Source organism: Lampetra planeri, chromosome 10 (assembly GCF_965212315.1).
Source record: "Lampetra planeri chromosome 10, kcLamPlan1.2.h2, whole genome shotgun sequence".
Taxonomy (NCBI): Eukaryota; Metazoa; Chordata; class Hyperoartia; order Petromyzontiformes; family Petromyzontidae; genus Lampetra; species Lampetra planeri.
In genome coordinates this window covers 8956380-8980749 of record NC_136116.1, presented here as the reverse complement: position 1 = coordinate 8980749, position 24370 = coordinate 8956380, and the positions used below count along the sequence as shown (strand labels likewise).

At 50.0% G+C, this 24370-nt stretch overlaps 1 protein-coding gene across 2 annotated transcripts in view; it reads left to right on the top strand.

The window, feature by feature from the left end:
• The window catches only part of LOC144720974 (arf-GAP with GTPase, ANK repeat and PH domain-containing protein 1-like), a 111538-nt gene that overhangs the window by 24264 nt on the left and 62904 nt on the right, over nt 1-24370 (top strand). Inside the window, exon 1 of one of the 2 annotated variants that reach the window (XM_078598200.1) lies at nt 12574-15775. The exons of the other annotated variant lie outside the window; for it this stretch is intronic. Coding sequence (XP_078454326.1) covers nt 13222-15775 — 2554 coding nt within the window. The 5' untranslated portion in view covers nt 12574-13221. Of the gene's footprint in view, nt 1-12573; nt 15776-24370 lie in introns of those variants that run through there. 2 annotated transcript variants of the gene reach the window in all.

Sequence of the window (24370 nt, the reverse complement as noted above, 5' to 3'; positions counted from 1 at the left end):
GGGCAAGTGCTGTTAGCGAGCACCTATGAAGGTCGGCACGGCACACGAGGGGGTGGGTGACCAACACCACGCCCGGCTGCCTTTGTCTCCCGAGTGGCAATGTTTTTCACACTGCACCAGGTACTCATTTGAGGCTGAGTCGACCTAGGGGAGGCACACGGCCGGTTTTCAGATAATCGTCACCGGTGTTGGCCGTGAGCGGGAATCGAACCCGGGTTGCCGGCTTCGTAGCGCAGCGCGCTAACCGCGATGCCACCGCTCCACCAACACCGTGTGGTCCATGGCCGATCCCCTGCCTACTCCCTCACCCCCCCCCCCCCTCATTTGGGGAAAGACACTCGAGGGGAAGCTGAGCGTGTCGGTGGCCACCTATGAAAACCAGACTTTACGTCGGTACGAAAATATCGTGCTTTTGGGCAACTCGTTCCTTAATTTGGCTGGTTTTCTGGAGGATAAGTCCCCAATTGCACACCTGTCGACTCATATGGTTACCCCGTATTCTTGTACAGGGAAATTTAGTTTTTAGGTCCGAAAATTGAGTTTTCAGATCCATATGGCGTACAGCCAGTTCAATACGGGCACGGGGTGACCAATAAGGTCTGACTTTGTCATAAGGTAGGCAGTTTAACACGTAGGCTTTCGCGACCAATATTGTTCATAATCAACGTTGATTATGAACAATAAGGTAGGCACTTAAAAGGGGTTGACAGTTATGCAATTGGATCGCAACTTTATACGACACATTTTGTTAATGTTGGATCACCTTCAGGAGAGTTATTGTGGCCCTTCGGTTTGTGCTTTCAACCTGAGTTGGAAAACATTAACAGTGAGAGCATTTAAAACTCAGCAATACAAGGCTTGCTAATGGAACTTAATATGCCAGGTAAGATGCAATGTAGGAATGAGGTATGAGGCATGACTGTTGGTGAGACCCAATGATAGTTATTTTATTAATATTAACTCTTGGGTTGGTTGTGTTGCCAATGTTAATACATGTTCAGCCCTTTGTCAATCCACTGCCAAATGACTTATTCCAGGCCATCGCGGCCAAGGGAGTTGTTTGACTACAGTACTTACTATGCTGGTCAATGTGCACTGATGAAGCGGGGAGACCCAGGGCCGGTTCAGATATCACTCGCCAGCGAAGTCAGCCATTGGAATTCGTTTCCATACTTCATTTATCCGTCGTCTCTCTTGAAAAGGAGACCTCCTGGTTATAAATACACCTCATCCATGTATTTTATCATAATTTTGTCCGTCAAGAAAAGTAAGTGGGCTTGGGCATGACACGTCGCGAGGATGAATGATGGCCAGTGATCGAGACTAATGACGGAGTAGCAGACAAAGGAGGGAACATGCCCCGTGAGGATGTCCGCTGTGTCGAGGGAGCAATGAAAACATCTCGAGTCCAGGAAGTAGACGGATTGGCGAAGCCTTTATCCAGCAGTGGATATATCATCGCTGATGATGATGATGTGTTTTTCACTCGGGAGGATAGAATAACTAAACATTTATCTGGTTGGGCATTTGTGTGTGTTGCCGCTGTGCGTTCCCTTTCTTTCTCTGGATTTAGAAGCGCTTGGCTCACCTCTGCAGACACATTAAGTCTGCCAAGTTCCGGCCAATTAAAAGTTGAAAGTGCCTGCATGAATTTTAATCGAGGCTCCATTTCAGTGGCCACCAGGGATTGTAACCGTTCTAAAAATAGTAAATCTAAAAATACACTCGTACCTTCATCATGCATACGTAAAATCAAGTATGCGTGTCTAATAATATAATTAAGCCGTGTCTGGTCACGTACACGGGAGTTTGCACCGGCGAGACTGCAGCAGATGACAACGGTTCTAGATTTGAAGCTTTCGTGACTGCAAGGATTCATATTCTTAGGTTTTTTCGGTAAAGTCACGTAGGTCAAAACATTTAAATTAATAAAAAGTAAAATAAAATAAAAAATCACGACGTTTCGGAGGCAACACAAGCTTCCGTCTTTTTACTTGATACAGCAAGCGTGCTGTGACGGTTCCACCTGAAGACGGAAGCTTGTGTTGCCTCCGAAACGTCGTTATTTTTATTTTATTTTTTATTTTACTTTTATTAATTTAAATTTAAAATTTTTACCTACGTGACTTTACCGAAACAACCTAAGAAGATGACAACGGCTTCGGCGAGGCCTTCATCCAGCAGTGGATAGATAATCGCTGGCGGCGATGATGATGATGGTAGTGAGATTCTATACATTCGCGTGAATCGACGGGTAGTTTCTGTGCTTGCTCGCAGAGTGCCGTGTGCACAGCAGAGGGCGGTGTTCGGGTAAGTGGAGGAGCAGGGTGCTTCGTGTCCTACCACGATGCTCGCCCAGCTGCATTGGCTCCCGGCTGCTGAACGAATACATGCAAAGGTCGCGCTCATTGCACACGAAGTGCTTGCCGCGAGTGAACCACAACGCCTTGGTGATCTCGTCGAGGGGCATAAACCATCACGCGAACTTCGGCCATCCTCACCGCAAATGCTTTTGGCCAGCCATCGATATACAATGACGATCACTGCGTCGTGCTGTAACAGGATGAAAATGAATCCGCGACAGAATGAATGATACATTATGTTGATGTTGTAGGCCCATAGATGGAGTCATCGGGAGTGGCTTTGCCCATATAAGGAATATTGGAACGCGAATCGACGTTTGAATGGGAATCGACCGATTTTTATGGATACAAAGCCTTGATCCATGCTGGCACATGAATTCTGGATCTAAAGAGACGATTTGTGGATCAAAAAAGCCCATGTTAGGCCGCCCCTTGACGCTGAATAGATTCCTTTTACATTAACATAATTTATCATTAATTCTGTCGCGGATTAATTTTATCTGCGGCCGTCTGGAACGCTCTTTCATCCAATATTAGGAAGCCACCGGAGCTATAGCACTTTTATAAACATACATTGAAAATTAATTTCTTTAGAACTGCTTTTTGTGTTTAGTTAGTTGTCCTTCCCCCGCACCTCCGATTAGCTCGGTTGACTAGGTACGGTGCGAAAGAAGTTCAACGTACATTACGTACAGAATCGTGCACCGTCCACTGCGGTGCAGCCGAGACGCGTGGCGAGCAGCAGGGGGCAGTGCAGCCAGATACATTGTCCCGATCTCTGCTCCTCTGCTCCAATGTCTCTGTTGCTCCTTGCCTTCGCCAACTAGTGCTGACCAGCGTGGAGAAGTATGGTCCTTAAATTTCGATTTAAAGCTTTCGTGACTGCAGGGATTCATCTTCCTGGTTCTTTCGGTAAAGTCACGTAGAAGGGAAGTAATACAATAATAAAAATAAAACATAACAAAATAATTCTCACGACGTTTCCGCCACAACGCAAGCAGCCGTCTTCAGGTGGAAAAGAGGTCTGTCGAGAAGGCAGAGTCTGAATGGCACGCCCCAGGCTTGGAGCGACTATTTATGCTGGGATGGAGGGGTGGAGAGCGCCTTGACAAAATAATTTGCATATCAAGAGGAATTTAGCATATTTATGGGAAATTGTATTACTTCCCTTCTACGTGACTTTACCAAAAGAACCAAGCAGAAGTATGGTCCTGTATCCCCCCACGACCCACACAGTGCGAGGAGGCCCTCGTCCAGCAGTGGATTGATCAAAGGGCTCTAGATTTATTTGTTTTGGCAGTATCCATCTGTTGGTGGACTTTGTTGAACCGCACACCGACAAAATAGTTCCTTAGCACTCTTGTATTTTGGGCCAATTCACTTCTTGGCGCATGTTCATTTTCATGAAATGTTTGCGTAAATGTGGCAACGTGTCCGTCATCGTAAACGGAGCACATTGCTAGCTGATGTGTTACGGCCGTGTTGGCGAATGAGAATGAATGGGAAAGTGCTGGCTGCTCCCCTACTCGTGTGCACCAAAGGTCACTTGCATCTCGTCATTATTATCTGTGATGTCCACTTCTGTTGGCTGTTCTCCAGTTCGAAGGGTTTCCCAGCTCCCGCAAGAGATCTGAATGGATCCGTCGTCAAATGATATGATGCAGATAGATTGCACAATATATGGCACAACTGGGATACAATTGAGGGAAATGACCAAGCGTATTTTTTTTGGAAAAGAATGTAAATCTAGTTCATATGGTTGTGTGCCATGTGTGGTCTCCGCATGAGAAACCCGCAGCCGGCTCTCTGTCATTGACGTTTATGTTCAGTTTTACTACTTTGCAGCATTTACCTTAACCTCGGCTGCTTGTTAGTGTAATTCAATAACACTAAAAACGACTCCATTCTGCAGCTTAACATTGTCAAACTAATTGGCAAAAGAAAAAGCAAATGCTCTTTCTTTCCATGCCATAAATCCCATGAAAGTAGATCCACATTCTCTGTCCCAGTGCGCAGAATTTGTGCAGATGGTTTTTAAGAGGAATGCTTTGTTTTTGTTTTCAACTCCGAAATGCCTGGCCTCTCTGCAATTATCTCGCAGCAGACTGAAATGCAGATGTCTCATTAGGCTTCATTTACTTGGCATCTGCAGAGAGCTTCTGGCCGTACATTTCGCGCGAGTAATTCGAGTCAAACGCACCTCTTTTTTCAAAGTAACTTTTGGTTGGAATGGGCCCCAGTGCAAAAGAATAAAAGTTGGGTCCCCTGGCCAATTTTCCACCCTCTTCGTAGCCCAGTGTCTCCCCTCCGTCCCCGTCTGCACCCTTGATAGCTCCACCAGGGGAGCAGCGCCTTGATCAGTCAAATTTGTGGGTCCCAGTATCTGCATTTTGTCACCTTGCATAATCCATCCTGGATTTTCAGTCTCCAAACTATTTTTTTTGCTCTAAGAATTTGTGTAAAGTAGATTAATATTGCTGTTTTTGTTGTGGCCGAAACATCGTGATAATTTTCTTTTATTATGTTTTATTTTTATTAGATTAATATTCTGTATATGCTCGTCTTTTACGGTGGTTATTTTTGTAATTAAGTAATGCAGTTGTATCTTTTGATATACGCACAAAACAACGCCATGGTTTTGGACAGAGGCTATTTAATCTCGTCCTGGGAAACACAAATCCTGCTTAGTTGTTGCTGTGTCCAGCTGTAGGATGTCTGGCCTTTCTTCTCCTGTTATCTCAGTAGATTGTGAAACACAGATGCTTCAGCTGCACAGCTTCCAGCTGCATTCTTTAACAAATTCAATGACATCTTTTCAAGTTGCTTCCAAATAGCTTAGGAAAAAATAATTATTTATTTTATTGCAATACACAATATATATCAATATTTACAAAATACACGTTATAGCTGGATTGTTCGTTAAACAAAAACTTGGTATTTTTACCTTTTTTAACGATATGACTTGGCTCACATTTAATTGACAAAGTTATACATAAACAGTAGACGACGGATATAATCACACCCCATATAAGTGCAGCTCTGATGTAAGCAATACATGCTTACCTTACACTGGTGGGTGGAAGAGCATCTTCTGATACAAGGACAGTTCATGAGCACATCTTGTCGTATTCCTATGGTGTGCGCTCCTACCTGTGTTATAACTGCGTTGTTATGCACGAAGCAGTGGTGCAGTGGTCCATGAACTGTACTTTGAATCCAGTGGCTTTGGCTAACATCGGCGGCGAGTGATATCCATTGCCAGTCCAGGGCCTCAACTCCATCAACCGATTGGCGAAGGATAGTCAAGTAACCCCCCATGACCGAGATGGCCTTGCAGGGTCTTCATTCACAGTGGATTGACAAAGGGCCCTATACATTAATAATGCGGGCAACAAACCCCGTATTGCTGAAAATACATTTAACTGAACGTCAATATCTTCTTGGTTCTTTCGGTAAAGTCACGTAGAAGGGAAGTAATAAAATAATAAAAATAAAGCATACATTTCTTTTATTTAAATAATTATTATTTTATTATGTTTTGCTTTATTTTTATTATTTTATTACTTCCCTTCTATGTGACTTTACCGAAATAACCAAGAAGATGAATCCCTGCAGTCACGAAAGCTTTAAAATCGAAATTGAACGTCAAGAGCTTTACTTTCCGAGTTTCCCCACACTTAGTATTTTACCTCATTAGGGTCGCGACCTTCCCCATCCAGACATTGAGGCTCTCCCGAGCGTGTGCTCTCCGCTTACGTCACACGGAGAGCACCGCCATTAAATTTGCACGACGGCATCTCTCGTCTGTTTATATTCCCCCGGGTGTACACGCTAAAACTTTAAAGCGCGACCTGCAAATGCTTTAAAGAGAGATGAATAATTGCAGCGGGGGGGGGGGCGGGGGATAAACTCGCCGGAGCTCTTCTCTCGCATTCGCAAAGCACCTCGTCTCAGCCCCCACCCAACCACCTACCCCGGCCGAGACTGGCGCTTTAATCGGGTCGCCTGCTGCGCTCGCTGCACGGCCCACGCCACCCTCCCCCCGCCACCGCGAGGGCCACTCGCACAATCGCGTCCCTGTTCGGAAGCGAAAACGCGCCGTCGTGAAGGCGCAGAACGACCCGAGACCGCGTCTCCGTGTTGTCGCGCTCTGGCGGACGCTCATCAGGAGCGGCGCTGCCAGGTCCCCTGCACCCCGCGCCCTTCGCCACCGCGCCACCCACCCCCCTCTGTTCCCGTTCTGCTCTTTTGACAACTCTGCCATCCTCACCTCCTTCCCGTTGAGGCAGGTCTCTTAGTTTCTCGCCGGGGAATGTTGTCCGGGGTCGCCGGTGGACTGGAGTTGTAGGAACGTGACAAGTAGCCCCGCAGCGTCAAGCGAGAGGCATGCACTGGGTATGGTGTGCCACGTACGGAAATATTTGCCCCGGTCACTGACTTTGGACATGTCCAGATGAAAGGAAGCCTTTGAGCAGTGAGCACATGTTAGCTGGCATGCGGTAATCTCTGCGTGTGCGTGCATGCGCGCTGACCAGCACCCTGGGCGTGAGAGGATTGTGAGCAATGGGGGTCTGTCGCGATGGCGTAGCTTGGTTGGCAAGAGCCCTGGTGGAAGGAATTAAATGGGGCCCCTTGTTCAATTTCCCCCTCTTCACAGCCCGGCGCCAGGACCCCTCCCCGGCCTATGGGCCCCAGTGCAGTTTCACCGCCTGTACACTCAGCTAGGCCACCGAGCGATATCTTTAGAGTGTCTGAAAAGCACGTCTAAAATCATGGATTTGCCCACGTAGTAGCTACGGACAGAAAGCAATTAAAGGCAATCTTGAAAGGCTCTGTCAAAAAAAATAGATGTGTGAGTTACCCTCAAAGGTGGTGCTGACGTCACCCGCGCAATCGACGCCCCCCCCCCCCAGCGACTCTGCGTGCCCAGGAGCGGAGGAGACGCGGCCGTCTGCGATCCGCGCTCGGTTTTTTTCCGGAACCCTCTCGGCTTCGCCACCCGCACACCCCCCTCAGCGTATTCCAATCACCGGCCCGGTCCCGGCGCGGCCCGTTGGTCCAAGTGCAGTTCCCGCCTGACCACTTGACATCTGCGCCGCTTGCAAAGAGGATACGCAATTATTCATTCATTCATCGCGCGTCGTCGGCGGAGAGACCGTTGTGCCAAACGTGTGACCTCTCGTGACAGCATTCGCATATCAAACTGCTCTTGCTGCCATACACCGGCGTCTCCGCTGATTTGTTTTATCCACGGATCACGGGGAAGTGGGGGGGGCGGAAAAAGTTGAATACACGTAATTACCAGGTGGGCATTTTCACGATTTCAGACGTATTGCTCGAGAACAGTGTAATGGTTTGGATCAGTGGCGTAGCTGTGGTGTGTAGAGTTGGCTGCAGTCTTTGAACTGCCCAGGCACGTAACCATGCATGGATCCTCCAATTAAAGTCGATTCTTTTTCTCACGATACAGCATTTATGTGTGGTAATTGATAATTAGCATGTTGAGGCAATTATTTCCACATTTCTTAAATCCCGCCTCTGTCTTCCCAGTAGTGTAAATGAGTAGACCACAGTCAGTCGGTCGGCAGCTCGCGTGTGGCGGGGTGAAGTGTGGGTACTCCCACTACTTCCAAGATACCTGGACAGTGTGGAAGAGTAGGCCAAATACCCTGTGGAGGGGCTCTCTAGAGCTCCCTCTGGTGGAGGCCAGCAGTAGTGTAAGCAAGCAATCGCAGGGCTGCTCCTTTACCTTTCCTTACGTCACAATGAGGCAAATGGGATGAATGCACACATCCAAACAATACATGAGAAAGAGAAACGTTACAAATCTCCAACAACGTGGACAATGAAACGAAGCAATTCTTCAATTAAATGTTGTCCACAAATTTTGGCGAATCATTGAACCACCGGATGTGGGTGATGGTGGTGGGAAGATTTCTTACTGGCGTTTGAGAAGTTACGACCGTGTTGCAGTCCTCGCGCAGTTGGAACATCGTGGCTCAAGAGTGATGGTTTGCATGAATGCCCCAGCCTATTCGCAAATGTGCTTCTTGTTATGAGTGCTTAGTAATTATAATAATAAAAACGTTATGCAGCCCTTAATTAAAACATTGCCGTGAGAACGTCTCTCCACGCCGTACCAGTCATGTGTAGATTTTGACCATACTTTACCACTCTGGTTCAGATATCACTCGCTACAGATGATAGCCGTGGCCGGGTATCAAACTTAGGTCACCGCATTCCTCGTGCAGTGCACTAATCACTGCACCACAGCTCCGCTGAATTCAGTAGTAGTCATTTTCGAAAAATGTCAGACTCTTTATTTAAAAAGAAAAAAAAAATTGGCGTCGATTTTCATTTCGAAATCATCGTTTGGCCCAAGTTAGGGGACACTTGGACAAGCGCATACCTTCAAGATGTCCTTCCATGACTTAGCTGCCCTGGAGCTTCGCTCGAGTTACACGTCAGGAATGTCGCTGCTGAACAAGAGCAGAGCTGTACACGTTGTTTGGGTTATTGCTTGGACTGCTTCCTCCAAAAGTGCAACTTTTTTCTCTCTCTCACGCTCTCCCACGACCAATCCAATTCCCATACCACACCGCTTTTATTCTCAGTGCAATTTGTGTTCTTTTAAATGCATTACTTGGGGAACGGTTGCCCAGTGGTTAGAGCAATTTGCTGTGAACTCGGTGACACGAGTTTAATTCCCGGCCGTGGCTAACAGAAGTGGCGAGTGATGTCCGCACCAGTCCCGGCCACCACTCTGTGATCAACCCTTGCTGACCAGTGTGGTGAAGTATAGTCCGGCAACCTCCTCAACCGACATAGCCTTGGGAGACCTTCATCGAGTCGTGGATAGGCAAAGGTTGGTAAATTATAGATTGTTAATTTCAATACATTGTTTAATATAGCGCGTTCATTCTACCGCTCAATAATGGTGCAACAATTCTTCCACTCTTGATTTTTTATTAAGCGTTAACGATTCTGGGTGGCTAATCCAAGAATGTATCCCTTATTTTTACATTTCTGTGAATATTAGCGCCTCCAGTGGCTGCAGGGGTGACATAAATCAACCACATGCGCATTAAAACGTCAATTCGTGCACGCAATTCTACGCATTTAAAAAACGAGCGTAACAATCAACGAATCGATGCATCGTCCCCGCCGGCATAGCACTCGGCCTAACACCGTGAGAAGAGTGAGAGAGAGAGCATAGTCGTTGGGGCGTAGTACAGCACAACAATGGATTGTTGCTTCTGTGAGAAAGAGAGAGAGCATAGTCGTTGGGGTGTAGTACAGCACAACAATGGATTGTTGCTTCTGGGAGAAAGAGAGAGAGCATAGTCGTTGGAGCGTAGTACAGCACAACAATGGATTGTTGCTTCTGTGAGAAAGAGAGAGAGCATAGTCGTTGGGGCATAGTACAGCACAACAATGGATTGTTGCTTCTGGGAGAAAGAGAGAGAGCATAGTCGTTGGAGCGTAGTACAGCACAACAATGGATTTCCTTGCACCGACCCCTCTGACGACTATGTGGCCCCCGCAGCTGCCTACACGAGGAACATGCCGGAACGAGCGTGGGTTTCTGCCGCTGCCCCGTGGGTTTTTTGTTGTTGTTTCTTCCATCGTGCAAGAAGCAAATCGCGGCCCCAGAGCCTACGGACCTCCATCGAGAGGGGAGCGGGGGGGGGGAGCGAGGGGTGGTGGCTCCTCTGTGGTGCGGAGGCCACATCTGGGATGGCTTCTCGAGAGCGCCCACGCTGGGATCACTGGAGCCTCCAGCAGAAATGTTTGTTCCGCAGAAAAACCACGCTCAGAGAAGGCAAACACAAATATTTCCCATGACAGCAGCCGGGGGCGGGCGGGAGGGGGGGGGTACAGGGTGAGGAGGCTCGGGCTGAATTTGTGGGCCCCCTACGAGGGGGAATGGAGTACGCTACTCGCACAGGGCGGCCAGAGGCTGAAAAATCTGGAAGCCATTGGCTCGAGCTCCCGTCGGCGTTTATTTGCAAGGGTCAGCGCCGACCCGGTATGGCTCCGATCGTCCCCCCTTCAGGGTTAAATCCTTTTCATGTCACTCGTCGTGATTTAATTACATGTGGGTGGAGGGTGGTGGGGGGCGGGGCAGAGGGGGGTGGGTGGCATTATCTTTGTTATTAGATTCACATGTCTCTCATAGAAAAAAAAACGAGTTGTATCACTTCGTTATGATAATGCTTACGATGTGGAAGAAAACAACCCCGTGTGGCTTTATTCATTTCTTCATACGTGGATAAACTGGTGTTGAATAACAGCAATGCCGTAGTCGGGCGTGGTTGCGCACACATGTAATCCGGTAGTTCGGAAACAACATTGGTGGCTCACGCAGATTCGTGAAAATCTCAAACCCATCGAACTCTGGGACGGCCAGGAGATAGCAGCCCAGCAGATGGATTCACGAAGCAATCTTTGCGGACCTCTCAGTGCCGTCATCTGGTTTGTGTTTTTTCCGGCCGTGCTCTGGCTTTCTTCATCGTGCAAACCACTTTAGCACAATTGAATTAAACATCCAAATGCAAGAAAACGGGTATTGAGGCTTTTGTGCATTCACCAACCTAATTAGCCACGCTCTCTCCGCTGCTGCATGCAGGCATGCAACAATCCATCCAGCGCCTGCACACAAGCTGGTTTCCTCACTCCAGCTCTAGATTCTTAACCACTGGCCATCATCTCTTCTCGTACTGAACATCTGTGAATACCGGACATCTGTGATAAAGAGCTTAATAGCTCATCGGATTCATCCAGTCTAAATGAAGATTCCGATTATCATGACTGTTTATGCACATATGCATGTAAATTATGCAGTCCCTATATGTGTGTAATTTGCTGTGGATTTGCAAAGCGTAAGCGTTCGTGTGTACACACACGCACGCACACACACACACGTACACTTTACATAATCTATTTTGCTTATCGGGCTACCAGATGTCCCACATGTGTTGTGACAGCGTCCGAGCCGAGCCGAGTCGCCAAACAACAACACGGTCACCCACAATTGCCCATACAGGAAACCGTGGGTCCCTCTTCCGCCCCCCCCCTCCCTCTTGGCAGTGCAGTGCAGAGCACGTGAGAGCGAGGTTTGTCGACACAGATTGCGGTGCGCATTTATCACGTGCTGGGGCAGGGGGGGGGGCTTCTGTCGCCTTTTATCAGCGCGCTCACTGCCGGCCAGCTCCCCACGGGATGTCCAACGCAAGCACTGAGCTGGGAGAGTCCAAGTGAAAGTGAATTGGGGATCTCGCTCCTCTTGGCAGATGTCGGGTCACAGACGGCGGCCGGCGGCCATCGAAGCGATGCTGTGCGATGCATTTCGCGTCGAGCGATCGAAAACGAGTGATGGTTGTTGTGTTTTTGGACGTGCACTTTTGCTCCTGAACGCTTGGCTTTAAATATATATCCCTCCCATGCGAGCGCAAATGGTTAATCCCGGTTCATACCCACCCACCATCCCAATCGCGATCATCCGCAAGCCTTGAGATGGGATTTCACACCGGTTTGGTGCGGGATTGCATTGCGCGGCTGCGAGTCGAGCGATTGATACATTTCTTTGAAATATTGTCCTTTCCCCTCCCTATGTAATGGTTTTAAGTATTTTCTTTTAATGCCTTTTGACGTCTCGGACTCCCGCTCGGAGGCACCGGCGAACGCGTGCAGGCTCCGTGCCGGCCGCGCCTCGTGCTCCCGCGCGCGTATTTTGCCGGCAGCGCCCGCGGGGCTCGCAAAACGCTCGAAGCAAATTGCCCGTCGACGAGGGGAATCTGTCCGCTTCTCTGATCTTTGCGGCGCCACGGGCCGCCGCAACCCCGGCGCTACTGCAGCAGCAGCAGCAACCGCCGTCGCCGCCGTGAGCGACGAGCCGTGAGTGACGAGCCGTCGTCGCCAGGACGAGAGCTCTCGCGTTGGTTCCATTAGAGCGAGACGGCTGAGCCGCGTAACCGTGCACGCACCCCCCACCCCCGGCAGAGACCGTCACGCCGCCTCTTCCTCGCGCCGCCGTGACCGTGCGGCATGGGAGGAGGAGGAGGAGGGGGTGCGGAGTGTGTAAGGTAAAAAAAAACACAACCGCAACACAGCCCCAACGCGCGGCTGCTGGAGAGGGGGGTGGCGTGCGGCTGTGTAGGAGGGGGTGGGGGACGCGTAGCGGGTGTGCCTTATGCAGTCGGCTCGCGGCCCCAGCAAGGCAGGGAGCTCCGTTGCTCGGCTGGGGGCGAAGCGAGATCGCGCGAATCCTCGCGTCGGAGACGCCGCAGCCGGTGCTCCCGCACCGCGTCGTTGTATCCTCGTCACCGGCCCGCCGGAGCAGCACGTTTTACCGGTGAATGTCTCTTGAGAGAAAGTTCTTGGAGTACGTGACTCAAGCGGCATGCGGACTTGTTTGTTTCGTTGCCTTTACGCTGCTCGGGCCATCTTCAGCTCGGACGGCCGCCGAGTTTGTGGTGTGTGCTGCAGGCTGCGTTGGTCGGGACAAGGAGCAGTGGTTTTGAGTTAGCCGTTTTTACGTGTTCAAATGTATAATCCTAAATGTGTTTTTGAAAACACACGGTAGCACTGTCATGAATTTTATTTAATTTTACGTTAGCCGTCGCATTGAGACAAAACGCTTGCCTGAGACAAATCAAAAGTCGCTTCAATAAATTGGTCATTAAACAATAAAGGATGCCCGGACCTGCAGACGCGTCGCCGGACGGCGTTTGGCATCCCAGCCACAACAGGTGTCGCGCGTGTGCCGTAACGGTGTGCGTCCGCTGATGCGCCGACAACCACGACAACCACGACAACCACGACGACCGTCGTCGCAGGGATCGTGACGAAGGACGTTATGGATGTGCAAGGGCCGGACTGTGCAGCTGTGCTGAACTGCGGTGGCTCCAGAGCTCTGCGACCGCAGCCAGCGTCGCACAAGAGGAAGACCGTCTTTTGCATTCGCCTGACCTTGGTGAAGAGAGAGTGCCTGCATGAGAGCACGAGAGAGGGAGACATTTTTGCAGGAGCAGCTGCTGTTGCTGCTGCCGATGCCGTGGACGGTGTGGAAATTGGAGAGACTAAGGTGGAGAGGTGTGATGGTGTTGGGAGGTATCCGGTGGCCACGGTTGCTGAAAGAGCAAGAGCGGAGCGTGCGATTAAACCAGAGGGCGGCGGAGAATGTAAACAGCTCTCAAACGGGGTCTGCGTTGGGACGTTGACAGAGGAGAACGATTTGGACGATAAAGTGGCACGAGTCTGTGTTTATAGCAATAGCAATGGCACTGCCGGTAAATGTAGAACTGCTAATGGTGAAGAAGGTGAATGTGGGATGTCTCGCACTTTTAGACATTGTGGTGACAAATCAACGAAAACTCTTGGGAAATTGCCAAAGCAAAATATCCACGCTGCGGATGAAAGCGACGGACACGAAGTGACATCTGCATGGAAGGTGCCACCTTTAGGAGTTTTTCCTGTCGAGTGCTTCACCACAAACGGAGACTCGATGGCACCGACACCTCGCCATCAAATTGTGAATTGCCGTGGGTTCCACTCGTTCAATCACCTAAAGGGGACAGCAGTAGATGGGCGGGACTGCGTCTTGAACATCCCTCAGATCTGTAAAGACACAGGCCATGTTCCACGGCCCGATAAGATCGGAAAAGCGACATTGAGAAAAGAGCGGCCTTGTCGCGTCCTTGCAAACTCCACGTCCGATCGTTCGCCCCGCGTGGCCGGCGACGGGCGGTGTGCCGACGACGCCGGTTTGGAGAGCGGCAGCGCAGCAGCGGACAGCGCCAGCGAGCCAGACGAGAGCTCGGACGCGCTCCCAGAAGGCAATGCGGGCACGCTGCCGCAAACGCCTCGGCCGGGACGCGATAACAACGGCGACGATGTCACCGCCGATGGCGTGCGCGCCGTCCTCCATCGCACTGGACGTGAGACGGGCGCGCAAGCGGAAGTTTGCTCGAGGGTGGTGAACGGATCGGAGCAGCCTCTGTTGCGCCACTCGGCCAAGTCCAACGGGGCTGATCCTGCGGATCGTGAGATGCCGTCTGCATTTGCGCGCAGCAAAGGGGAGGGACGAGAATGTGAAGTTGGGGTCACGAATATTATCAAGCGAGACGTTGAGATGAGCAATCTAATTGTTGATACATGGGCCCCCGTGTTATTCTTGAATGGTGAGAAGGTGGAGGCACTGGATCGAGGCGATGTGTTTAATTCGCAGTCTCAGCCACCTTGTCCACGTACAGATGAGGTGTGCTTACCGTGCGCGAGAGACAGTGAGTCGCTCTTGGAGCTCAACGGCCACGGCATTGATCACGCGGCCGTGAACCACTCTCGACTCCTTATTGACCCAAAAACGAACCGCATACCCCCCACCCATTGCGATTGCGTTTTGGAAACATTGGACGGTTTTATACCTCTGCGGCCAAAGACACAGTTCGACGGCGAGCTCTCCAAGTCTCTGTTCGATTCCCCGCACGCCGCAATCACGGAAGACAAACACGCACACGTGAAGCGCAGGACTCGCTCCGCCTTCGCGCCTCGGAATTCACCAGACGACGACGTTTCTGTGAAATGCGCGAGGGATCTGCCTGCGAGGAGCACTTTGCCAGGAAGGCAACGGAGGCCGGCGAGCCTGGTGTTTTTCAGTCCCTTTGGTCGGGGGTCGAGGCAGGTGATAGGCGAGCGGTCGTCTCCCGGGGGCCCGGACAGGGAGGCGTGTGGCAAGTGCCACGCTTGCGTCACCAGCGAGCACGAAAACGGCAGAATCAAATTCCTCGCCGCCACCTCAAAGCCGTGCGTGAACAAGCCGCGGAAAAGTTTTAGCTTTCGGCTGCTGGGCAGCAGGGAGGCCAAAAATCGGCTGCACGCAGACATTCTGAGTAAAGCTGACGGGGAATCGAGCTCGGCGGAGAAAACCGCCGAGGGCGGTGACAAGCGTTGTGAGCGAACGGGCCTGAGTTCCGAGCGTTTGCGGGACAAGAGAAAAACCGTCGACGTCGGCGAGGTGATGAGCAAGGCGGACGGGCTGCTGCTGCTCCTGCTGCACCACAACCAGCACCACCGCGGCCACTCCGCCAAAGTGAGAGCGACGCCAAAATCTGCCTCCGCCGACTTAGACGGGAAGGATTTCGCGGGCAGGCGCAACACGAGCGCCTCTTCCGCGGGCGTTTCCGAGGACCAGCACAAATTCCGAAGGTTCTTCAGTGGCATCCTGGGCCTCAGAGACTCGGGATCGCACCTCTGGTTCGCAGGCGCCGGAGGTGCGGATGGCGACGCCGAGAGGGTTCCGGAAAAACCGAACGCGGATCCGGACGACCGCGTCCACGCCGCTCCTCGGCACGCGGAGTCTCTGGGGGGTGCGAGCGTCGATGGCACGGGTGACGTCAGCACCACCTCTGAGGGTAACTCCCACACCATATTATTTTTTTTTACACGGAGCCTTTTAAGATTCCCCTTCATCGCTTTCAGTCCGTGGCTACGAGGTGGGCGGTTCCGTGGTTTTAGTGTGCAGGCGGTGAAACTGCACCAGGGCCCCCCCTGGGTTGGGGAGGGGGTCCTGGCCCCGGGATGTGAAGGGGGTGGAGAGTTGAATAGTGGGGGCCCCCTTTTCATTCCAGGGTCCATGCCAGCCGCACTACGCCGCTACTTAAAACACAGTTCGAATTTTTACGGAGCCCTAAGTGCAACTGCATCCATCCCCAGATGCTTTACATCCCAATCTTTATTCCAGCCCAGCGCTCTCTACACTGGCTACGCATGTAACGACGGGCTGATCAGTGTGGATTAAAATGGATTCTCATGCTCACGACACATGCATAGAATAGTGCGTGTCAAAACAACAATTCTACGTTTGATTAACATTATACGTATATTTAGGTTATCACATGGCTATTTAATGGGTTGGACGAAACTCTTTAGCTTCTTGAATGTAATGGCAACCGCAAATTCATCGAATATACAATCACTGTGTGGGTGGCGGCAGGGTGAGATTTGTTAAAGGGCTGATGCCTTTCGACAGGCGCATCAGCAACACACGTGTGTGTGTGTGTGTCGTGCCTAGTTTGGCTTCCACACGAAATGCGATTACTACTTCCACCTGCTTGCTTTTTCAATTTTACATAGAAAATCAAAGGTTGCAACTTTAAATTCGAAACACGTCGCACTCCAAAGTTATAAAAGCAGATATCGTTGCTGAAAGAGTCACTGTAATGAGTGGGTGGCGAGTGATATTGTGAAACGAGACCGGATCGTATTTACTTACGAGAGACGTGGAAGCATAAAGATGCAATGTGATGGACACTAATAGCGGGGCACAATTTTACTTTCACCTTCATATAATCATTGTGAACTACTTCTTTCTGGCTCATTTATTTCACAGAAGTCATAGGCAAGAAGTGGTGCATCGTAGATTTACAAATGGGATTATTGCGCTCACGAAGACGCGCATTGAACCATCTGTTTGAGAATCGTTTACACACGTTTAGCGCAAACCCTCCGCTCCTGTTACATTTGGGCTGAAGGAGTGAATCAAACTGTACACGCGAGACAAAGCAAACAATCAATAACAGAAATAAGACTGCGGATGAGATGTCTGCGAATGAAATCGCTACGATTCATCGACGGGACGGGGTGTGGGGTAGGAGGGTGGGCAGTGAGTCCGTACGTTCCGAGGAAGTAATGTAATAGTGTGATACGTAACTTGCAGCATTTTGTCAATCCACTGTTGGATGACGACCTCCTCACGCCATGCACGTTATTGGGGTTGGTTGGCCATACTTCGTAACGCTGGTCAGTGTCGATTGCTGAAGGCTGGCATACCCAGAACTAGTTCTGATATCGCTAAACAGCAATGTTAGCCACGACGGATAAACGGCGAACAAACCCACTGCCGCCGCTACACCCAGCCCAGGGAGCGGTGCGCTCACCACTGTCGCCGCTACACCCAGCCCAGGGAGCGGTGCGCTAACCACTGCCCCCGCTACACCCAGCCCAGGGAGCGGTGCGCTCACCACTGCCCCCGCTACACCCAGCCCAGGGAGCGGTGCGCTCACCACTGCCCCCGCTACACCCAGCCCAGGGAGCGGTGCGCTAACCACTGCCCCCGCTACACCCAGCCCAGGGAGCGGTGCGCTAACCACTGCCTCCGCTACACCCAGCCCAGGGAGCGGTGCACAGATATTGGGACGAGATGTGCGACATTCATCGTCGATATGACGCTGGCGGGGCGGTTCCCATGGCAGCTGCGCTGATGAAAGTGTCACCATCCGCATTTCAAACGGAGCGGCTCCCCTCCGCTCGCCGGCGTTTGATTACGCGCGACCTTGGCCTGCACTCTAGAGCCGCCTCATCCGCCCCGCGGCTGCGACGCCGGTCAACCTGGGGAGTGCTCGCTGGTTGGTATTAAAACCACAACAAAAAGACTAAAACGTTTCTTTGGGGGTCTCTCTTGTTGACCCTGGATCGCATTGATCCAGACTGCTCTGTTTTTGTTGTATTTGCATTTAAATGCAGGGCGCGTTTTCAAGTTGGTCCTTCGTGCACGGAATATTCCGGACGTATCGGTCAGCAAGGTGCCAAGTAGTGGAACAGCAAGGAGCAGGTTCATTCGTGGGTTTTTTTTTTTAATGGCTCTACCGGTTAAGGTGTTGCCATTTAACAGGGAAAGAGCATTGCTGAGTCAGAGAGATTCCCAGCAATGGCTTGGTGAGCGACTCTCATCTTCAGCTGAAGAGCCACAGCTTGCAGCCCCCCCCCCCCCCCACTGTGCTGTCAGTTGCATGAAGTGAATTCACTGAAAATCACTGAGGCAAATACAGTGTTACATGACAGAGTAATCACTTGATAATACATTTTTTTTTTGTATGATAATACGCCTCAAATTTGTTTTCACATGAAATGAGTCTGAAGTGGTGGCACTCTTGTTCATGGTCTACTGGAAGTTCCCCAGTTGCATGGCGGGTACAAGTCTGTTGATAAAACAATTGCTGTTGACTTCCCACGAAACGTGATGCATTCATGCGATAGATTCATGCCCGAGTTCACCCGCTACTGGAATTTGTAACTTCCAGCCTTTAGGTTGTGAAATGCGCACTCTGACCTTGATAGAACGAATCCCAATGTACCATTTACAACGCAGTGGAAGATTTGTTTTAAATGCTCTACAGTGTTGATATTTGAATAAATATATATTTTACTGAATATCTTTCCCTAAAACTTAATCCGAGGTTTTTATGCCATGCGAAGATACCTTTATTACATTCTCGGCTCAACGAGTGCCACGCTCAGATGTCACTCACCCCCACTGGTGTTAGCCACAGACATCAAAAGTCAGGTCACCGGGTTCGTAGCACAATTTGCTCAGCACTGCACCACCACAGCTCCTCCCTAAATGAATAACAACACAGGTGTAATTATATTAAGTTCAGTCCTTCAATTAGCTTGCGGATCAAAGCCTCCCCACGCAACGACTGTCGCGAGAGTTGCTCGACAACACTTCGCCACGCCAATCAGGACGCGTTGGTGAAGGGATTATTCAGCACCGGTTCGGACATCACTTGCCACTGATGCTGTATGTATGTTGAACTTCTTTCGCACCGTACGTAGCCAGCCATGGCAATTGGAGGTGCGGGGGAAGGCCGGTAATCGAACTCAGGTCGCCTGGTGCATTGCGCAGTGCGCTAACCACTGCGCCACAGTACCCCATTGAGCAAATGCACAAAGGCAAAAATCCCCTGTACAGCCTTAACATATTGTTGCGGGCAAGTGTAGTGTTAGGGAGAAAATACGAGGGCCTGCCCAGCGCACAGAGAGGTCGTGTTATTAGCACTGCACACGCACACACGTCGACACGCGAGACAGACTTCGCTCCCGTGGCTGCCTGGCACTGCAGACGTCCCCCGTGACCCAAGATCTGCACCCCCGTGAGGTTTAGGAAACTAAACAGGCCTCAACCACTGTGTGGGAGTGAAGGGGGCTTGACCTGCAACGCTTGTACTCTGGACAGCTGCTGTTGAAACGGGATGACAGCTTTGTGATGTAAAGTGGTTATTTACTTTGTGAGTGTCGGAGAGCATGGGTGAGTGTGTATAAGAGTTGTAATTTTGACATTGGGCTCCTCTTCAGCATGCAAGGATGCCTTTTAAGCGGGCTGGATTTGACCAATTATAGATATCAAATCATGTTTTTGTTGGACATGCTGCAGCTAGATAAATGTATTCTTTACAGCCCTTTGACCACACCATGTCACTCATGGGGGAGTGTTTGACCATACTTCACCATCGTGGTCATTGAAGATTGTTGAAAGGGGGACCCAGGACTGGTTCAGATATCGCAGGTTACTGATGTCAGTTGTGGTTTGAAATCAAATTCAATTCTCTGGGTTCATAGCGTAATGCGCTCACCACTGCAGCACCACTCCAGCCCCCGTGTCTGAGATATCTGGGATGTCTGTAACCGAACAACGACGTCATAATTGCCAGCTTCATATTTACAGAGATGCAATGACAAATATTGGTGCAGAAGGGTTATTGGTGCAGCACTTGAGTTAATCATTATCGATCTGGTAGGAGGCAAATGAAAATGTGATGCTGCGTTTGCAGTGGTACACTGCAGAGATAACTCGAACTCGGCACGTTCGTCAATATCACTGCCCCAACGAGCGATTATGACATACTGTATTCTAACGATGAGACTTAAAGCAAAAGTTGGGGAACGTATCTTATAATCCGTTACATATGTGTGTGACCATATATGTGTAGATGGGGAGCGGTAGTATCGCGGTTAGCGCGCTGCACTATGAACCTGGCCACCCGAGTTTGATTCCCGCTCACGGCCAATACCAGTGACGATTATTTGAACCGGTCCTGGGCCTCCCCTAGATCGACTCAGCCTCAAATGGTTACGTGGTGTGTAAACCTCGCAACTGTGGAGACAAAGGCGGTCATGCGTGGTGCTGGCCACGACCCCTTCGTGTGCCGTGCCGGCCTTCATAGGTGCTCGCAAACAGAACTTGCCCCAACAGTATGTTAAGGCTATACGGGGGATCTTTGTCTTGTAGGTGCACCTGGCCTGGCACAAACGCTGTGGTGACGTCACGGTTGTTGTTGACATTCATTCAACTTCATTCACGCAGAGGCACAAGTTTGGGGCACATCTATCCATTTTTGGGGGAGCGTCTTACCAATCTGGGGTATACGGCGACTGGGCGACGTTACGGGCGGTGGCCTTCCAATCACGGCGGAGAGACCCCTCTGCTCCGAAGGGAGAGGCCGCTGACCGAGCGAGGCGAGTCGCCGTCAGTACGTGCGAAGGGGCATCGCCCCGTCTGGCCTGTTGGGCGTAATCCGGCGGAACAGGCAACGCGATTCTGAGCGGGCTCTGTGTTTAAAGATGACAGATGTCACAGCTGTTGGAAGCTGTTAATCCTCGCCACAGGATTCTAGTGCCGCGAGTTGCGAGGCTCCAGTTCGGGCAAGATCGTAGGCCCACGTGAGAGCTCGCTCAGTTGATGGGGAATCCAGATCCCAAGTGGTTTTTTTTGGGGGGGGGGCAGTTCACGGCCCCCCCCCCCCCCCCTTTCACTGTTGATGCCCCCTCCCCAACGAGACAGGATCGTCACGGGAGCGTGCGGCACAATGTCGCGTGCGCACAATCCCTTGAAATCTCGCACTGGAGGCGATAAGCCAATTGCTTTTTTTTACTCGATGGGGTTTTAAGCGAAGATGAATTCCAAATTGGAAAGAGTAATCCCAGGTTTTCACTTCTAGCTTTCCTATAATCACATCATTGCAGTATATTTTATATTTATTTTGTATTAAGGCCTGATTTAATTGTCGATACTTCATTTTCATCTTCGGTTTTACTTTTATTTGCTTTTTGTTCGTGTATTTTCTTGAGTGATTATTTTTACACAATACTCTAACGAGAACAGACACAGGACATAATTCTTACTTTAAAAAATAGATAACTGTGCTTGCGCAAGACGCGTCACTGGAAAAGATGGTGGCCGACTGTCAAGCATAATGACGGTGACAGTCAAGCGACGGAGCACTTCTCTAAGGACGTCCACTGGGAAGATGGAGCGATGACATCAGTTCGTGTGCAGGTGCTGGATCAGGGATCGGCAACCTGCGGCTGCAGAGCCGCATGCCGCTCTGTAAGAACTGCTTCGTGACTCGTTATTTATTAAAGACCCACCGAGGTCACGTATTCACAACAGTGCATTGCGGCTCTTGAAATATTGAGTTTTTTTTTTTTTACCAATTCAAACAAAAATTGGCTCTGTTTATTTTGGTTTCCGACCCCTGTGCTAGTTGATTTGTTACATCGCAGGACCATGAGAGATGGCGACGGCCTGGGCAGGCGTCCATTCAGTAGAGGATCGTCCATGGCTCATGATGATGATGACGACCGAGATTGCGGCATGAATAGGAGGTCACTAACCTTCATGCATCTGCAATATCAACACTTTATACAAAGACAACCTGTGTTGACTCTGGCTTCTGCGGTTAGTGTTCGTGTTGCCGCCCATCGCAGCTGTGACGTGACGGCTTGGGAGGGGGCAGTGCAGCAGTACGTGTTTTAATCAATATTTGCAAAGTTCTGAATATTACCTCCTTATAGGCATGGGTTTTCACCTGGTACTCCAGTTTTCTCTGATGTATCAAACACTGATTCATGAAATTAGGCAAATATGCCAATGCAGAACCCTCCGAAAAAATATCAGACTCGGCGAGGCTTTCCTGGGTAAATAAAGGCCATTATGACATTTTCTATTTTGGTTTGAGCTACAGGTGCTCTGGAGGAGCTCTGGAACCGATGTTAGTGCACTTTGCTAATAACCCCAGTTGCCCGAGTTCGGTCCACGTCCTCCTCGCACCTTTCACCGACACGTACTGACCAGCGTGGTGAAGTGCGGTCAGGCAACTGCCATGTCTGACACAGCACAGGGAGGCCTTCATCCATCAGCGTCTTGGTAATAGGTTGTAAATTAACACAATTATTTATAGCAGCTCCCAACTCCGTTGGCTCGAAGGAAATGCTCCCTGTGGAGTAGAAACTCAAGTTGGAAATGTTCTGTAAGGCTTACAAGGTATGAGTTAGCATAGGGCCTTTGTGATAGCCTTTGCGTTAGCCTGGTGATGTTCGTATGTAAGTTGAACTTCTTTCGCACTGTACATAGCCAACCGTGCTAATCGGAGTTGGAAAGAAATGAGTTTCAATATAGATGTAAAAGTGTTTAGCTCCAGTGGCTTCCTAATATCGGAAGGGAAGAGCGTTCCAGACGGCCACAGAAGGGCATCTGAAAGCACGCGATGTAGTGACCATCTTTGTTCAAAGGTTAGCCAAAAGCCTACGGAGTTTGCGTGATGGGTAATGCTCCTTGACGAGATCAGCAAGGTATCGTGGTTCATTTGTGGCGAGCACTTTTTGTGTGATGATCGCAGACCTTAAAATGTCACGCAATCCCGTTGTTTGTGCCCGACAGAGAAGATGCGTGGGAACAGGCCGTGTGAATGACACGTGTGCGTCATGTCCCGGGTAGATGCGCAACAGTAACACGATTGAAATTGATTGAAATTGACGTACGCACAGGACACACGCATCAGATCAGGTGTGTGAGAATGAGTTCCGTATGATGCACGTAAATTTACAGACACAACTGATGCTGATGTCCCTTCACAGCGACGTAGATTTACCCAAGCACCACGATCAGCAAGAAGGAATACGATTTGCGAATTGCCATACAATCGTTGAAGGGGATTTAATTGTTAAATGTTCACAGAGTGGGGATGCAGGTATCATGCACGTCAGAATACATTTTATTTGGTGGATCGATGAATCGAAACATGACACGATGCGGGTGATTTTTGGAGCCTTCGTTGCTTGAGAAATTATTACAAGCAAGAGTGCACGTGCTGTAAGTGAAACAATGTGAAATTATGTATGAAGTGTATATATATTTATATTTTTGAATGTTCCCCTGCCTGTCACCATTGCCATTGTTGTGACTGATGAATGCTGGAATGTCTACTGCATATATAGTGCCATATTTTAGTTTTATTTGCCACACACGCGTGTAATGTTTTCACGTTATGTGTTGAACAATCCAAGCAATGAGAAAACCACACGTTCACGATCATAACTCTGATGTTCAAGGAAAATTCATCATTGATTTTTTTTTGGCTGCGGAAATTGATTGCAAATCATAAGATTGGCTAACTGAAGGAATGTGTTCGGATGAATTTCAAGTTGCCATGCGCCGTGAGATGACCTTGAGAATGGTCATCTGCAGGTTATTTAAAATCCCACGCTTCGTTAAGCGCCCCAAGGCCTGTGCTGTGGCGATGGATTCCGATGCTGACGATGATAACGAAGGTAATGGCGAGAATTTAAATTGTAATTAACAAAAACGACGGCGATGTGAAAAATAGCTTCTTGGAATGTCTTCGGCAGCTTAGAATAATCAATGTGTTGACGTGGGCTTGAGAGAGAGGATTAATAAAAAAAAGCCCAGTCAATACAGGAGATAACGTGCGCCTGATTTTGTCAGAGCCGCATGTTTGCGCTCCACGGCGGAGCTTACACTCGGCGTCCTTTGTGTTTGCAGTGTCGCACCTAACATCATTCCGCTGAACTCGCCCTTTATTCTGGGGATTTGAAGGATTCAAAAGATTTTCCTGGAGCCAGACTCAAGCAGGACCGAACGTGGGCTACCGCTAAATGTGTCCAACGGTGGAAGAGCGCGGTTGGCCACGGTGCCCTGGTGCCAGGAATGAAACGGTGCCCCCAGTCCAGTGTCCTCGTTTCTCTTTGTAGCCCAGCGCCTGGGCACCTTCCAGCCCCTGTGGGGCCCCAGGTGCAGTTGCACTGCCTGCACACTGGATAGCTACTCCACTGGGTTTTAAGATCCCGTATACCGCACCTTTAATTTTTTTCTCTGACCTTGCACCTGCACCAGATCTGATGTCATCGCTCCATCTACCCAGTGGAAGCCC